At 43.8% G+C, this 18,362-nt stretch overlaps 1 protein-coding gene across 2 annotated transcripts in view; it reads right to left on the reverse strand.

Annotated features, from left to right (window-relative positions):
- The window catches only part of TMTC2 (transmembrane O-mannosyltransferase targeting cadherins 2), a 728,331-nt gene that overhangs the window by 234,996 nt on the left and 474,973 nt on the right, over positions 1 to 18,362 (reverse strand). For both annotated transcript variants that reach the window (XM_078674225.1, XM_078674226.1), the window contains exon 5: positions 6,862 to 6,947. In XM_078674225.1, the coding sequence (XP_078530351.1) occupies positions 6,862 to 6,947 (86 nt within the window). The remainder of the gene's footprint in view (positions 1 to 6,861; positions 6,948 to 18,362) is intronic.

Below are 18,362 nucleotides of genomic sequence, written 5' to 3' on the forward strand. Positions count from 1 at the left end.
ATGTAAACTCGGGAGATTTTCTACGACTTTGGAACAAATAAGTCCACCAAAAACCTGGATTCTTGGTACCAGCATATTGATTTAATGTTTTTTATAATGCAGTTTTTGCGCACCTAATCATACCTTATAAACACACGTGAATCAAGCCGTCCGATATTAGTTTCCTTAGCCTCCATTCATTAGACACTAGTAAAGACTACAAGCTATTAAAATGTATACGGTGCAGGAAAATAAAAAATACAGTTCAACTCCTTAAGTGAGGTGCACGTTCAGCGGACGTCGCGTGCACTACCTCAGTAGTGCTGCGCACGTCCGTTAAACGTTCCGGCCCCGCCCACGCAATAGAACGTTCCGCACCAGTGCGGAGTTCAGCGAAGGTGTTAATATCATTGGGGGAACAAAGGCCAGAAATTCTAATTGTTCAAATATGAGCATTTGAAAAAAGCAATGTGTGAATTGTTACTGTGAACTATATATAGTACTGTGACATGAATGGTAGCAAAAACTACAAGGCAATTCAATTAATATTGTAACGATTACAGGAGAAAAAGAAACGATGCCACTACTGTGAGGAAACTGTTAATGTAGTGCTACTACTAACAAGCACTGGCAAAGCCAACAGGTCTGGGTTTAATGTGCGAAGTGTTAGTACATTAGAACAAACCAGATTGGAGGGAGCCAGCTGAGAGGGCAGTTCGAAGAAGGAACTCCAGTCAAGGTGGAAAGATACTCTCAAAGAGCAAACAGAATTATGTAAGAGAGGACTATTCCACTGGGTTCAGCCAAGACGTGACTGATAAAGTCTCAAGCCAATGCCTAAAAGAGGCTGGCTGAGGAAAGTCAATGGCTGGTAGGGCTGGATCTAAATCTCACTATGTGTTACAATAGATCTGAGCTTCGCTACCAAAACACAGACCTCAGGTGCAAACTGTAATCACTCCCATGGGCAGTCTTGTGGGGCACTCAGCTTTGGAGCCACTCCTGCTGGGACATACCTTTTTCGGGAGGAAGAGAGGGCAAAGGACTGGTCACTTCAAAAGGAAGCAGACCAAACAAACTCCAAAGACTAAGACTCTAATTCACATTTGGTGTCTGGAAATGGACTACAAGAAGGGGCACTTAAGACCCAAAAAACTGTCACCTGTCAAGCAGCCAGTCGGACTGTGCAAGGAGGAGAAGCTCTGCAAGATTTCTGCCTGTGACCAGGACTGGCGGCCAATGCCTGCGCGTTTCCCACCTGGGCGAGAGGACATCGCTCAGGGAATCCATGACCATCTGTCCTGGAGCCAGGAGCACCAGCGCCTGCCTTCGAGCACCAGCACCTGCCCTGGAGCCAGGAGCACAAGCGTCTGCCCTGGAGCCTGGCGATACAAAAGGGGATGATGGACGGAGCGCTTGAGCAAATCAAACACTCACCCCCAGTCAACTGATCTGGGTTTAATCCATCACCATTCTTTAGCCCACTCAGCCACCCCAGTTCAGCCATGGCCATATGCAAATCAGTCTGACCCTGTGCCTCATGGGAACAGTCCAGCCCGAACTGCCAAGCCATGTCTTCCCTGGACCGGAAACAAGCATCCTGGGACCGGTTTCGGATTCATAATCCTCATCAGCCAGGCTCTCTTGAATCCAGTGGCCAAGTGAGCAAGGACTCACGTCTGAGCACACCCTGCCACACTTAGGGCGAACAAAGCGATACAAAAGGGGATGATGGACGGAGCGCTTGAGCAAATCAAACACTCACCCCCAGTCAACTGATCTGGGTTTAATCCATCACCATTCTTTAGCCCACTCAGCCACCCCAGGTCAGACATGGCCATATGCAAATCAGTCTGACCCTGTGCCTCAAGGGAACAGTCCAGCCCGAACTTCCAAGCCATGTCTTCCCTGGACCGGAAACAAGCATCCTGGGACCGGTTTCGGATTCATAATCCTCATCAGCCAGGCTAGGACGGAGCGCTTGAGCAAATCAAACACTCACCCCCAGTCAACTGATCTGGGTTTAATCCATCACCATTCTTTAGCCCACTCAGCCACCCCAGTTCAGCCATGGCCATATGCAAATCAGTCTGACCCTGTGCCTCAAGGGAACAGTCCAGCCCGAACTGCCAAGCCATGTCTTCCCTGGACCGGAAACAAGCATCCTGGGACCGGTTTCGGATTCATAATCCTCATCAGCCAGGCTATCTTGAATCCAGTGGCCAAGTGAGCAAGGGACTCACGTCTGAGCATACCCTGCCACACTTAGGACGAACAAAGCGATACAAAAGGGGATGATGGACGGAGCCTGGAGCACAAGCGCCTGCCCTGGGAGCCAGGAGCACCAGTGCCTGCCCTTCAGCACCAAGGCTTGCCCCGGAACCAGGAGCACAAGCGCCTGCCCTGGAGCCAGGAGCACAAGCACCTGCCCTGGAGCCAGGAGCACAAGCACCTGCCCTGGAGCCAGGAGCACAAGCACCTGCCATGGAGCCAGGAGCACCAGCGCCTGCCCTGGAGCCAGGAGCACCAGCGCCTGCCCTGGAGCCAGGAGCACCAGCGCCTGCCACTGAGCACCAGCGCCTGCCCTGGAGCTAGGAGCACCAGCTCCTGCCATTGAGCACCAGTGCCTGCCCTGGAGCGATACCAAAGGGCATGATGGACGGAGCGTTAGAGCAAATCAAAAAGCACCAGCACCAGGAGAACCAGCGCCTGCCCTTGAGCACCAGCGCCTGCCCTGGAGCCAGGAGTACCAGTGCCTGTCCTGGAGCGCCAGTGCCTGCTAAGTCCTGTCAGCCATGTGAGGATGAGGAGAGAGATTGGGGGTCGAGGTAGAGTGAGGAATCCTGTCGATTAGACTCCCTTAGTGAGGTTTGAGGAGATCGCTGCGACACCAATCGGGTCATTGCCGTGTGCAAGAGAAAAGTCAGCGACCTTTGTAAACGAGCACAACTGGCATGGGCTGTGTGCTGTGAACATACCAGGACCAGCTGTTGTCGCTTAGACTATAAGTCAGTCGAAGCGGAACACTTGAGATATAGACTACTAGTAAGGCTTACCCTGGATGGTGCCCATAGTGCATGGGGAATAATCACTATCGCTAGAGCAAGGATGGAATGAGACATGGGATACTGCCTAAGAAAAACTAGAGCCCTGACCTTGGGATTGTGGAAGCTGTTTGTGACTGACAGATTGTCCCTTTGTGTTGGTAGCGGTAAAATAAAATAATTCCTTTTACACAAAATGGAGTATTTGGCTGGACAATGATTTATTACAGTGTGTATTTTTCTGTGTTCACCGACTCCCCCGAGCCCCTCGATAGAGATTTGGAATGCTTAAACCACGCTATTACTGAGAGTCAAATGCCAAAGGGGTACTTGGCCCAGTTACTCAGAATCCATAGTAGTACAGTACCCCTGCTTGCCCTGTGACCCTCCAAACAGGGTTCTGACTAAGATGCTCAGTCCAATTGACAGAGCCTCAACAAACAGTTCTTGTCAACCTTAACTTCTGTCCACATACCGCCGGGATGCTCCTTCTGGAGAAATAGCCAGCGCTTTATAAATACCTTACTCAACTCAACTCAATAATCCCCCTCAACATTCATTCCAGCTTTTTTGAATCTTTAGCCACCATTGGTTTTTCTCAGTGCCCACTTTAAATAAATTTACACCACATTCAAATTAACTTTATTCAGGCATACGACCATTAAATTGCACAGTAATAAATACATTAAAACATTTTTTTTTTAAATCGATATTCATATTAAAATGCCATTAATATATACAGTAGTAAAATAAGTTAGCCTTAAACAGTATCGGCTTAATGACCAGTATGCGCAGTGTGATTTTCATATTTCAAACCTACTCAATCAGGGTCACTATTACGTTATCAAGTCTATAAATAGTAAGTGCCTCAATAATCGTCAATCCATGCTATCAGGTATCAATATAATAATCAATTAATCTACAAGCAACTGCAACTCATAATCATAAAGTGCTGTGCATCTCAGGGCATTAATGTTCCTCTATATGAGTTCCTAGGTTGACAATCAATTAAATAATGGCTTCACTTACAATTCAGTAAAGGCTGGCACCTCACAAACAACTTGGGGCAACAACTGCTGGCGCCTGAACCATACACTCAACAGAAATCTGCTAACAGCAAATACAAGGAGTAGTGTGGTGTCAGATTGTAATATCCTTAGAGTCACCCAATATTATCTAATTCCCAATCTACAACAAATGGGACACCACTGTTTCCTGCATACTCATTGATGAATGCCTTTCTGTCATTACCCTAAGTATTTTTTTCCACAAAGCATGCCAGGTCTTCTAAGCAAAAAGCAACATGTGACTATGGTCTTCTGCCAGACCATACCTTTATGTATCATGACCCATCCTCTACCAAGTGCATAAAGTCTCATCCACCTCTGGGTCAACTTCTTACCATTGGTTATCAGATGGGTCTTTCTATGCGACCGAGAGGTGATGATTGTTAGCACATTGTCATACATATAATTAACATCGTAACCCTTTTGGCTACACAATAAGGACCAGGAATCAGTAAAGAAAGTCAAGACGTTTCATTACCTGTTAGCAGTCAGGTTAACAGAAATCCACCTCAATACAATGCTGAAGAGATGCAAAATAAAACTGGATCGCCAAACCTCCTGAAGAAGGTCAGGCGCATAATATAAGAAAAGTAAGAAGTTCAGTCACAGCAAATACAAAGAAATAACAGCAGAATCTGATGCACAGACAAGAGTCTTTGATCTTCTCTCTTAAACATGAGTAATATCTAAAGTCCTCAAATCTAGAGTCTAAAGCTATTAAAGGCAATATAATCTAGAGCAGTCTCAAAAAGTCGTGGAATTGAGAGATAGAGGAAATTGTGGGAAGGATGCGGGAAGGTGTCAGCATTTCAGAAGCTCAGTCAGAGTATTCTAGGGATAGGGAAATATGTGTTAGCCTAAGCCAAACTCAGCAAAGAATCAAAGGGGTAAGCACAGAGGTCTTTAACTCTCAAAGTACAATGGACAAGTGGCCAACATCAACCTGTAAAAACACTAGTTAATACCACAAGAATCATCTGGGTAACACCCATTGATCACACCATCAGGTGCTCTATTGACCATTCCATTCTCATGTTGTGAACTGCAACAACAGCAGACTCTCCCAGGCAAATTCTGAGATCATCATCATCTTTGGTCACCTGCGACACTTTGAAACATTACTACAGTTAACGTCCTGGCTCTATATGTTCTTTGTCAAGGTCTTCTCCTCAGGCACTAGATCGCTAGTACAGAGTTTCATCTATTCTCAAACTAATAAACCATGTGAACATACCTACAAGGAAATATAAATGCAAGTAGAAATGGAAAACTTTTATTTTATGCAGAAAGAAAAACAGGCCTACTCGAGTCAATTTACGCTTCTTATTCAATAGGAAAAAAACACAGTTGATGGACAGAATGTAGAACAATGTCATACATTCACCCCAGTACAAGGATCTGGGCCTAAATCCATTGTTTTTGCACTCCACACCACCCTGGGTTAGACACTGGCTATATGCAAATCAGCTCTGACCCTGTGCCTCATGGGAACAGTCCAGTCCGAACTACCAAGCCATGTCTTTCCCAGACCGGAATCAAGCATCCAAGGACCGGTTTCTGGCTATCATCCTTCATCAGCCTGGATAGCTTGACTCCAGTGGTGTGGAGAGCCTGGGACCCACGTCTGAGCATACCCAGCCCACTCGGGGTGAAAATTGCAAAAAACACAGTTGATGGACAGAATGTAGAACAATGTCATACATTCACCCCAGTACAAGGATCTGGGCCTAAATCCATCGTTTTTTGCACTCCACACCACCCTGGGTTAGACACTGGCTATATGCAAATCAGCTCTGGCCCTGTGCCTCATGGGAACAGTCCAGTCCGAACTACCAAGCCATGTCTTTACCAGACCGGAATCAAGCATCCAAGGACCGGTTTCTGGCTATCAGCCTTCATCAGCCTGGATAGCTTGACTCCAGTGGTGTGGAGAGCCTGGGACTCACGTCTGAGCATACCCAGCCCACTCGGGGTGAAAATTGCAAAAAACACATATTCAATAGGGGCACATTAATACGTGTTGGTTGTGCACATACAACTACAAATGATTGACACATGTAAGTACATAAATTCAGCATTCGATTCATGTTGCACTTTCAGTAAATGTAAAGAAACTTTGAAATCACAAAAAAAGGGTAATTAAGAACTACATTATGAATACCAATGCATAAACATTAGTGCACACGTTTACATAAATCTCTCTAGTTTCTACCGTAAATACATTTTAATAGTGTTAAGAGGATTTATCCAATCCCTAAAGACTATATTTTGTTTTAATAAAGTTAAAGCACATGAAATATATGAAGTCTAGTTCTACATCAAAATCACTTCAGTACTGGATTTAGGTGTAACACTTTACGTTAATAACATTAGGACACACAAGTATGTAGTGCTAAATGCACATTTAATGAAGTATTTGTGATGTGTGACGGTACAGCCAAAATTACGATACCCAGGTCCTTGCCCTGTCCCCAACCACAAAGCAAAAGAGTAAAAGAGAGGAAACATTTCAGTGCCACGTTAAAAAATTCTCAAATGCACAACACTGTTTTGGAAGAGTGGGCTAATCGAGATCTCAATTTTAAATCGAAATACACAACCAACATACACCTTGCCACTTGGTTTATAATAATTTCTTATTTTTCTACAAGATAACGATTGCAACTAGATGTGTCTGTCAAACACCATAACAATTACCAATGTGTCTTCCGACAATACATAATAGATCAGCAAATTTCACTGAAAAAATAAAAGACTTACTGTTAACTTACATGCTAATGTAGGTCTGCTACCAATTGCTAGTTTATAGTACCGAAGAGCCTCAGAAAAGCGACTGTTTTCCTGTAGCAATAATCCCCTACAAGACAAAAAAAACATTATTAAAATATGAAAGATTATTGACAGACAGTTCAGGTTCAAATGCAATAAAGTAAGGATCTTCAATCTCACAAGAGGAGAAAGCCATATCACAATTTGCCTAGAGAAGAGAAAAGAGAAGCCACGAGGACAGATTGCTGAATAGCTGCTTGTCAACACGTTCAGTGATAAATTATTTTTAAGGATCTACTTTCCGTGTATGGTTTTAATCCAGATAAATGGGACTTTTAGCAGCTGGATAAAATATAATTAACGCTAGTCTTTAAATATTTCCTTTATTCAATAAATATGCAAGCTTCACCCTTAACTCTCCCAAAAACGGTGGTATTTTTAAACAACTAGCGGTTCTTTAATTGCTGGCTCTTTTTATAACTGTCCACATCTCATTTTCCTCCTCTAGGTCATGTTTTTGTTATGAGCATATTTTCGTGTTATCAAGCACTTTGCTTTGATTGCGATGTACGATGGTGTACCTCAAGTTTCATGAATAGTTCCAGGTCTGAGTAATGTTTGTAGTAGGGCTTCAAATATAAACTATAATCTCTATGAAGGTCCAGCCCTGTACCTATTTCTGTAACTGGGACACAATGAAATGATCCTTAGTTGTATATTACAAAAATAACTAGCAAACATAAGGAGTGGCGGCTAAAACTTTAAAAATATGGTGTGGTGCTGCGGTGCCAAAATCACCATGTACTACTCCCCTGGGTGCGCACTTCTCGTTCCGATCAGTGTCCAGAAGCAGGAAAGGGAAGGACTTCCTTCCTGCTCAGTGGACACCAATACAACCAATCCTGAAGCTGCTCTAATGCTTAGAGCAGCTCCAGGATTGGTGGGAGCAGGCTAACCCAGCGTTCATTTTGAGACTGTGGACCTGTGTATAATATTCCAATGTTTGTCTTTGTTTCTTCTTTTTTAATTTAGAACATTTTATCCTTAGTGGGTGGAATGTCCGAATAACAATTATGCTTTAAGCTTTACCAGTTGTTAAATGTTCTCTCCCTTGTTATAGGCACTTGCTTGCAGTATGAGTTTATAACTCTGGCTCAGGGCCTTTAACAACCAGCACAGCCATTGGGGGTGGGCTGTAATATTACTCCCTTTATGTATTTCTACTTTCAAATTGCTCTCAACATGACCATGTCACAATCGACAACCTCTCTTAATTCAACAAACCTAAAGCACTCCTCAGATTTGACGCCTTAGTTGCAACCTTCCATACGACTCATCTCTCCAATCCAGGTTTCTGAAATCATGGTTCAGTTTTTCCACTCTCTCTGATGCATTAAATATATAACAGAGTGTCAGCAATTAGGCATATTTTGCTAGCAGGCACCTATACCACATAGAAGAACACCAATAAAACATAATGGAAAATCTACTTCTGTGTCAACACACTTATTACTTCTTTTTCTACAGAGACACCTATTAATCTGCCACTTCCTAACCTAGCTTTTCTCTAAAGCATTTTCACTTGTTTACAGGTCTCTTATGTAAAACAATTTTGAAAGTTTCAATGAAACCTAAGCCAATAGGATCTACTGGTATGTGTTCCCTAGTCAGGAAAGCGCAATTACTTCTGGCAAGGACCCGTTCTACCACCATGAGGGAGGGGTTCTTGACAAACACCATGCCTAGCGCCATGTGTGTTGTGGACCCTGAAGCACATTGTTTTTAAGAAGAACTGGGCAAGCTGTTCCATTAAAGAAAGATTGCAATGACTTTCCCACTACCTATGTCAGACTTGAAGGTTAGTGAGTCTGAATCTTCCTGTGATTTCACTTTTAAGTGTTAAAATATCTCTACCTTTCACCGGTCATCCTGAACCGTTAATTTATTTTGCAAGTAATAATCAAAGCTGTTAGTGCGCTACCACCACATTTATGAACTTTTATTATTCTTGGGTGTAGCGGTCTTCTTTGTTATCCCCATAAGCAGCAATGTTTCTTTTGTTTAAACAGCAAAACACACAAGATGATGGACGTACTGTTGCACATTGGCAAAACATTCACCCCCAGTCACAGATCTGGGTTTAATCCATTGTTATTTTGCTTCACACGTCACCCCAGTTCAGACATGGCCATATGCAAATCAGCCTTGACCCTGTGCCTCATGGGAACAGTCCAGCCCGAACTGCCAAGTCATGTCTTCCCTGGACCGGAATCAAGCATCCTAGGACTGGTTTCTGGCTATCAACCGTCATCAGCCAGGATAGCTCGACTCCAGTGGCATAGTGAGTACGGGACCCACGTCTGGGCATACCCTTCTCACATAGGGCGAGCAAAACACACAAGATGATGGACGGCCATGTCTGAACTGGGGTGGCGGAGTGAGCTAAAGAATGATGATGGATTAAACCCAGATCAGTTGACTGGGGGTGAGTGCTGGCTAATCACTCCGTCCATCATCCCCTTAGGGTTTTGCTTTGTTCGCCCTAAGTTGGCAGGGTATGCCCAGACGTGGGTCCCTTGCTCGCTTTGCCACTGGATTCAAGCTAGCCTGGCTGATGACGGCTGATTAGCCAGAAACTGGTCCCAGGAATGTTTGTTTCCGGTCCAGGGAAGACATGGTTTGGCAGTTTGGGCTGGACTGTTCCCATGAGGCACAGGGTCAGACTGATTTGCATATGGCCATGTCTGAACTGGGGTGGCGGAGTGAGCTAAAGAATGATGATGGATTAAACCCAGAACAGTTGACTGGGGATGAGTGCTTGCAATGTTCAACACTCCATCCATCATCCCCTTTGGTTTTTCTTTTGTTTAAACCTCATGATGCAAGTGCCCCACATTAGCCTTAATGAATTTTTAATGTATCAGCTGACAAGTCCAGCTTCCCAGTAGGATTAGACAAGTGTGAGCTCAAGCAGAAATGTGTAGGCCTCTGGAATGCTCTCAGCAGAAGTCAGGAGAAATACATTTCCTACTCTTAAACTGGTAGAAGGATTATTGGACTTTTTAAATCAGATTGTGTACTGATTTGTTTTCCTTGAAAGCACAAACATTACTGCTGCAAGATTTAAATGTATCTTACCCACTGGTAGTAGGTCATGGAGCAGGCTGCTAAAACAACGCATAATCTGGCCAGACAAAGCAGAATGTTTTATGTTTGATCTGCAGTTTATCCAACTGTATCATGAAGAGGAGCAAGGTGGTCTAATAATCCAAGATATAAACTAAGGCACTTCGCCATGTGACACCGGTTTTTGCATATAGTCTTTTAAATGCCTGTGGTGTACACCGTGGTCTTAGGGGGGGGGGGGGGAAGGAGGTGGGTTAATCTCTTTTTCCATTTTAGAAAAATAGCGCCTCCATTTTTCGGAAACTATAACGGTCTCGGGATGGTTAATTCCGACAGTTGAGATGGCTCAGTTTAAGTGTAAAGCAGGAAGTCATCTGTGCTGTGAAACCGAGGGCGGGGCAGACAGCTAAACAAGCCTTCTTGCCAGGGTGCCTACTTCCCTGAAAGAAATGTAAATGTGCTCAACTTGCAAATGTAAAGGGCACTTGGAAAGGTACTGACTTTAACTGATGGAATTACGTGTAGCTTCCTGTTGACACACTTCTTTTTAACAGGTATGGTAAGGGAGCTACCAGCTAAACCGTGTTTGCTTTTAAAAGACCGTTATAAAAAAAGAATTGCACTACGTACATTCTGGTTATTAGTAAAATTATGTTTTGGAAGCCTCAACCTAAACATTTTTCCACATTTTGTAGCAGCCTACTTTACACTGTATGTAAGGTACATTTTAAATAATGACTTCCATGTTCACAGTGCTTTCTGTCACAAACTGGGACCTTGTTGTCCTAAACATATATACGTACTATTCTCCACTGTGCCAACCAGGATTCAATCCTGTGGCTCTCTGGTGCAGAGCATACATTTATAAAGGTTTCATAATGTACAATAGTCTATATCCCACTATTTAACATAACTTGCATATAATTTTTATGTAAGCTGTGAGTTATTGTATATGTAGTCACCTGAAGGTGAAAGACCGAGAAAAGTTAAAGAATATTTTTTTTTGCCACTCTTAAAACATGTCCCCACATCCCACCCTCATTTCGTGCAGCATCAAAGCTCCTATACTTTTTTAATGCACTTCGACCACTTGGTGTACAACACATACAGGTAAAAGGAAAGAAAACAATATAATCGCATGAGCACAAAAACAACATAAGGAATAGAAATCAAAATTCCACAGTGGCCGGAGACTTCAACGAAGTACAACACAGCAAAAGGTCACTACACGTTCCAATTATTGTAAATAAAGCATTGAAATGAAGAACCAGACAAAATAAAACGTAGAGATATATTTTGGATACTAGCTACAGTTTACAGAGCGTAGATGAACAACTAGAACACAGCTGCTTTCTGTAAGTATCTCCACCGAACTCAGTCGAAACATATTAGAGAGCAAGACATGACTAGTGCGCACTGACTTCTGGGTACAAAAAAGGCTAATGCTGAATAATGCATGATGGTTTGGAAAGTGGATGACATTCCTATATATAGGGTACGGCTGAACTACTGTAAAGACGTTCAACGTATATTTCTTGGTTATGCCAAGTCTAACTGGTTAACATATTCAGTACTAAGACATTGTGAACATTTCATTTATTTATTTATTAAATGCTTTTTAGAGTTAAGGTGAAGAGGAAAGGAGAAACCACCCACGGCCAGTGGGGTTAATCTCCAGAACATGCATGCATGCATTTATTAAACTGGTTGAAGATTATTACATTTTCTTAAAAATATTAGTGGACCAATTAGGGACTCAGGAGTTTGTGCACGAATTCTCTCCTCCATCTCATATCTGTAATATCGTAACTGAGTAGAGGCACTGTGCACAGAGAGTTTTATCACCATAGTGCCAATTATGCAAATGGTTGTCCATTTCATTAAAGCTCACATGGGTGAGGCCTGTTTAGCAGGTCTATGCATCAGAAGTTCAAGGTAAATAAAACGGATATAGCTCAGCAAAGAGCTGGATTTCATTACACACGAGAAACACCTTCAGATTGCTCCGTGTTTATTTTGCTTCATATTAAAGAAGCAAAGTCATCCTTTATGGTACGACTATTGTACAGCCTCAGATATAAAAATAAAGCAATTCCTTGAATGACAAATATTAATCATGGTGGAACTACTGATGAGGCTGAGTAAAGGTGTGTCATAGGCGATGATTAGTGTGTAGGTTATGGAGCCCAAAATGGACAGCAATTGGGAGGTTAACCAAAACACAGACAATAGAGACTTGAAGTATGGAGCACCAGGTTTGTGCTGAAATTGGCGTCTAGACTGGAAAGCCAAGTAGAGCTGCCAAAGGTCGAGTCTTCGAAGTCCCAAGGTTGGCGGCCCAACATTCCATTCACAACTGCTGAGAAATTGCAATTTACCTGTCAATGGTTATGGAAGCAATTCAAGGGGCCCAGAAGGAACTGTGTCTGTAAAAGTGGGATTATTGATGTTGCTATAAGATGAAATATTTAAAATGACAGGGTTTAAAAAGTAAGTAAAATTAAGAGATTGTAGAATGATCTTTTTTTCCACGACCCAAGCACATAGAAAACACAACAAGGAAGTCTCATGTGTGCACGAATTTGTCATCAATGAGGTTCAGATTTCTGTGTAGCCAAAGGCCTGGCTGAGTCTCTACAAGGAAAGGGAGCATGTTTTCTTTCACACAGACACTACCAGACCGTTTACTGCTAGTATAATTGAGGTCTACTAGGGCATTTAGAAGGATTATTTACCCAACTGCACATGAGAGAGCTTCTTCGAAAAATGTTGTATGTTTGTCAAATGTAGACTAAAATCAAATATCCTTCACCCCTTGAGCACCCTGACTAAGGTATTAAATGTAAGATGACGATGATGTAAGTTTTTACCGTTGACATATGATTGATTAAAGTTTTCGATGATGCAGTGTTACTTTGATTTGGCGTTTTCGTCTCTTTTTCTTTAGTATTGGTCACCCAGAAAATAGGCTAAGAATTATTGTTATAAGAGTATAATTTATCTAAGTAGAACTATGTTGTGGGGTATTGCCTATGGTGTTTAACTTTTTCCTGCTAATTAAAGGACTTGTACACAAAATTGATTAAAAAGTATGAAACAGGGCAGCATGCAAAGGCTATTGCACATGGACTCATGGAGGGGCCACAGACACTCCGACTCAACGCATTCCACACAAACCTCAATGTCACAAGCTTTATGAGGACTAGAGCTTACCTCAACAAAGACGGCGTTTACTACTCTAACTGTACGTCCATGTAGCTACTGAATGTTTTTCAGAGGCTCACGCTTAATGTTTCCGCATTAAAACACATGCACTTTACCTTACAGTGCACCGTATAAGGACTGGGTCCCATAGCTCTTTGTCCTTTACAAAGATGGTTGTCTGGGTCAGTGAGACTTTACGATCACCATGGGGACTCGTCTGGTTCCATGGTACTTTTCTAAACATGCTCACTGTGGACAGCATCATCTGATTCCCACAAAGCACAATGTAAGAGGTCATATGGCTGTTTGCCGGAAGAGGAAGGCGTGCTCTCTCGCGTCTTCAGTCCAGCATGAATGCATTTTGAGAGCCACTGGCTAACACGTGATAAGGCTGCGCCTTCTTGAGTTGTGTGTATATCTCTATATTAATACACACAACAAACAAAAAGTAGCATATTAAAATGCAAATTATTTTTCTTATTTATTATACGTCTTTATTGAGCCTCAAGACAGCTTGCTAGCAACTAGCAATAAAACATGCCATTGTGTACTAAACTATAGCACGCAGGCTTCCTGAAGTCAACATGCCACGCAGCAAAAGCCTGTGAAAAGGGACACAGCCTTTTCATCTTCCATTTCCACTTACTCCCATGACACACATCAAATCAAAATACACTTTGCTAATAATGACAAGTGGTCTTATCAAGGTCACTCGTTTCCCAATTACAACATTATGTGCTTGGTCTGAAAGGGTAAGGGTCATACGGTTAAAAGGATTTTACAGAAGTGGATAATGAGGTCATGATCCCAGGGGAAAACCAATTAGCCTGTTTGGGCTTCAACATCTTTATTTATGTACTCTGGTTGGCATATTCCTAATGGCACGAAGTTCGCTTTCCAAAGTTGAAAGAGATGATTAAGAAGCGTTTTTTTCAGAGAGGCCGGTATTCTGATCGCATTTATAAAAAGGTGTCGTGATTTGGCACCAAGCGCAGTTTCTTGAAGCTGGCATTCGGGTGTTGACCTAGTAATTTCCATTACATATCGTCTCTGAAATTCAGCAGCAGTTACACCGTTACCGTAACTACATGTACTGGCCTGAGATGTGTCCACTGATGAAAAGTACCATTCACTTAACAAGCAAAACCCGTTCTGACAGTTACACCAGGCCTTTACACCCAATAACTTAAGTTGTCTTTAATGAGTGGCTCTTGTACGCAGTTCTTTAAGTGGGCCAGGTCCTGCTAGTGCTCAGCACCGGCAGTTCCAAAAAGCTGCTGAGAGCTGCTGAGACGGGCCCCTATCGGGCTCTTCATTTTTACCTTCACCCTCAGGGCGAAAACGAAATCTCAACTCTGCAGCATACCCAAAAGAAATATAGAGCAATTCCTTTCTAAATTCCATGGGCTAATAATTTTGAGTCCAAACGACAGGTCTCAGACTCTCAGGTAAAACCTGACAAGTTTTCCAGTGCCATCTTTGGCAGTATGATGCACACTTTCTCTCTTCTAAGAACGATTACAATGTGCAATTTATTCAGCTAGGGACTGCCTTTCTAAGGAAATCCCCAACTGTTAAAAATAACACATAATTGGTAGCTATTCTTAGTGATCACTGACAATTATCTAATTAGTGCAAATCAAAAAGTTTTCATAATTTTAGCTTGTTATTTGAGACAAAATTTGGACTGATTTTTCAAGTTCCAAAAAATGAGGCTAAATCGAGATTTCAGTAAAACTTTAACAAGAAAAAGACGATTTTTCTTTCCTCCCACCTTCCTTTAAAAATAGTTATCGAGTCTTGCTGCCTTCATAAATTCATGCACAAAACAATTGATGGACAGAATGCAGAACAATGTCGAACACATTCACCCCAGTACAGAGATCTGGGCCTAAATCCATCTTTTTTTGCTCAACATGCCATTCCAGTTTGGATCCAGCCATATGCAAATCAGTCTTGACCCTGCGCCCAATGGGAACAGTCCAGCCCGAACTGCCAGGCCAGGCCCACCCTAGACTGGAAACAAGCATCTTAGGACCTGTTTCGGACTTTCAGCCCTCATCAGCCAGGATAGCTTGACTCCAGCAGCATGGAGAGCACGGGGCCCACGTCTGGGCATACCCATCCCACTCAGGGTGACAAATAGAAAAAACAATTCATGGACAGAATGCAGAACAATGTCATACATTCACTCCAGTACAGAGATCTGGGCCTTAATTAATCTTTTTTTTGCTCACCATGCCATTCCTGTTTGGAACCAGCCATATGCAAATCAGTCTTGACCCTGCGCCCAACAGGAACAGTCCAGCCAGAACTACCAGGCCAGGTCCTCCCTGGACTGGAACCAAGCATCCTAGGACCGGTTTCGGGCTTTCAGCGCTCATCAGCCAGAATAGCTTGACTCCAGCGGCATGGAGAGCAGAGACTCAGGCACTTGCTATTTTTGAATTCTGAGGGAAGTCTAAGAATTCTGAAATCACTTATGGGACAGAAAGCAATCTAGTCCACGTACCAGATTTAGCAAAACCAAAATACAGTAATCAGTTTCAAGGTTAAGCCCACGGCGGGGAAGATGAACGCCTACATCACGCCCAAATTTTTTTTTTGTTTTGAAGAGTTTTATATAGCGCGAACTAGACACGAACCGAATCGGGTATCAGAGCGCTTTACATAGCACCAGTTACGTTACATGAGGACGGACACACATTCATTTTAGGCACGGGGAGATTAAGTGATTTGCCCAGAATCACAGGAGGTTTTTGGCGTTGTTACCGAGACTCGAACCCAGATCCCCAGGTCCGAGGTCGAGCGCCCTAGCCGTTAGGCCATCTCCTCTCCCCTATTTAGGGATCATACTGGACGACAAGCTTGACTTGTCAGCCCAAGTTAAAGCAGTACAGAAAAGGGGGTGGTGATGAACAGAGTGTCTGAATTAAGCAGACCACTCTTACCCAGTCCAAAGATCAGGGCTTGATCCATCACCGTTATTTATCTCACTGCCCCATCCCAGCTCAGAACCTGGATATATGCAAATTAGTCTGTCCCTGGCCCAGTGCATCATGGGAACAGGGCAGACCAAACTACCAAGCCAATTCTTCACCAGAAAGGAGACAAGCTACCGGGGACCGGTTTCTGGCATTTCAGCCTCTTCGGCCCGGCTTGCTTGAATCCTGATGGAGCAGTGAGAAAGGGACTCATGTCTGAGTATACCCTGCCACACCTATAGTGGCCAAAAACGATACAGAAAAGGGGGTGGTGATGAACAGAGTGTCTGAATTAAGCAGACCACTCTTACCCAGTCCAAAGATCAGGGCTTGATCCATCACCGTTATTTATCTCACTGCCCCATCCCAGCTCAGAACCTGGCTATATGCAAATTAGTCTGTCCCTGGCCCAGTGCATCATGGGAACAGGGCAGACCAAACTACAAGCCAATTCTTCACCAGAAAGGAGACAAGCTACCGGGGACCGGTTTCTGGCATTTCAGCCTCTTCGGCCCGGCTTGCTTGAATCCTGATGGAGCAGTGAGAAAGGGACTCATGTCTGAGTATACCCTGCCACACCTATAGTGGCCAAAAACGATACAGAAAAGGGGGTGGTGATGAACAGAGTGTCTGAATTAAGCAGACCACTCTTACCCAGTCCAAAGATCAGGGCTTGATCCATCACCGTTATTTATCTCACTGCCCCATCCCAGCTCAGAACCTGGCTATATGCAAATTAGTCTGTCCCTGGCCCAGTGCATCATGGGAACAGGGCAGACCAAACTACAAGCCAATTCTTCACCAGAAAGGAGACAAGCTACCGGGGACCGGTTTCTGGCATTTCAGCCTCTTCGGCCCGGCTTGCTTGAATCCTGATGGAGCAGTGAGAAAGGGACTCATGTCTGAGTATACCCTGCCACACCTATAGTGGCCAAAAACGATACAGAAAAGGGGGTGGTGATGAACAGAGTGTCTGAATTAAGCAGACCACTCTTACCCAGTCCAAAGATCAGGGCTTGATCTATCACCGTTATTTATCTCACTGCCCCATCCCAGCTCAGAACCTGGCTATATGCAAATTAGTCTGCAAATTAGTCTGTCCCTGGCCCAGTGCATCCAGAAACCGGTCCCCGGAAGCTTGTTTCCTTCCCAGTATAAGAATTGGCTTGGTAGTTTGGTTTGCCCTGTTCCCATCATGCACTGGGACAGGAACAGACTAATTTGCATATAGCCAAGTTCTGAGCTGGGATGGTGCAGTGAGCTAAAAAACGGTGATGGATCAAGCCCTGATCTTTGGACTGGGTAAGAGTGGTCTGCTTAATTCAGGCACTCTGTTCATCACCACCCCCTTTTCTGAATCATTTTGTCCACCATAAGCGTGGAAGGGTATACTCAGATGTGAGTCCCTTGCTCATTGCACCATCAGGATTCAAGCAAGCCGGGCCGACGACGCCTGAAATGGCAGAAACCGGTCCCCGGAAGCTTGTTTCCTTCCCAGTATAAGAATTGGCTTGGTAGTTTGGTTTGCCCTGTTCCCATCATGCACTGGGACAGGAACAGACTAATTTGCATATAGCCAAGTTCTGAGCTGGGATGGTGCAGTGAGCTAAAAAACGGTGATGGATCAAGCCCTGATCTTTGGACTGGGTAAGAGTGGTCTGCTTAATTCAGGCACTCTGTTCATCACCACCCCCTTTTCTGAATCATTTTGTCCACCATAAGCGTGGAAGGGTATACTCAGATGTGAGTCCCTTGCTCATTGCACCATCAGGATTCAAGCAAGCCGGGCCGACGACGCCTGAAATGGCAGAAACCGGTCCCCGGAAGCTTGTTTCCTTCCCAGTATAAGAATTGGCTTGGTAGTTTGGTTTGCCCTGTTCCCATCATGCACTGGGACAGGAACAGACTAATTTGCATATAGCCAAGTTCTGAGCTGGGATGGTGCAGTGAGCTAAAAAAAGGTGATGGATCAAGCCCTGATCTTTGGACTGGGTAAGAGTGGTCTGCTTAATTCAGGCACTCTGTTCATCACCACCCCCTTTTCTGAATCATTTTGTCCACCATAAGCGTGGAAGGGTATACTCAGATGTGAGTCCCTTGCTCATTGCACCATCAGGATTCAAGCAAGCCGGGCCGACGACGCCTGAAATGGCAGAAACCGGTCCCCGGAAGCTTGTTTCCTTCCCAGT

The sequence above is a fragment of the Lissotriton helveticus genome, chromosome 1_1, assembly GCF_964261635.1.
Source record: "Lissotriton helveticus chromosome 1_1, aLisHel1.1, whole genome shotgun sequence".
NCBI classification, from domain to species: domain Eukaryota; kingdom Metazoa; phylum Chordata; class Amphibia; order Caudata; family Salamandridae; genus Lissotriton; species Lissotriton helveticus.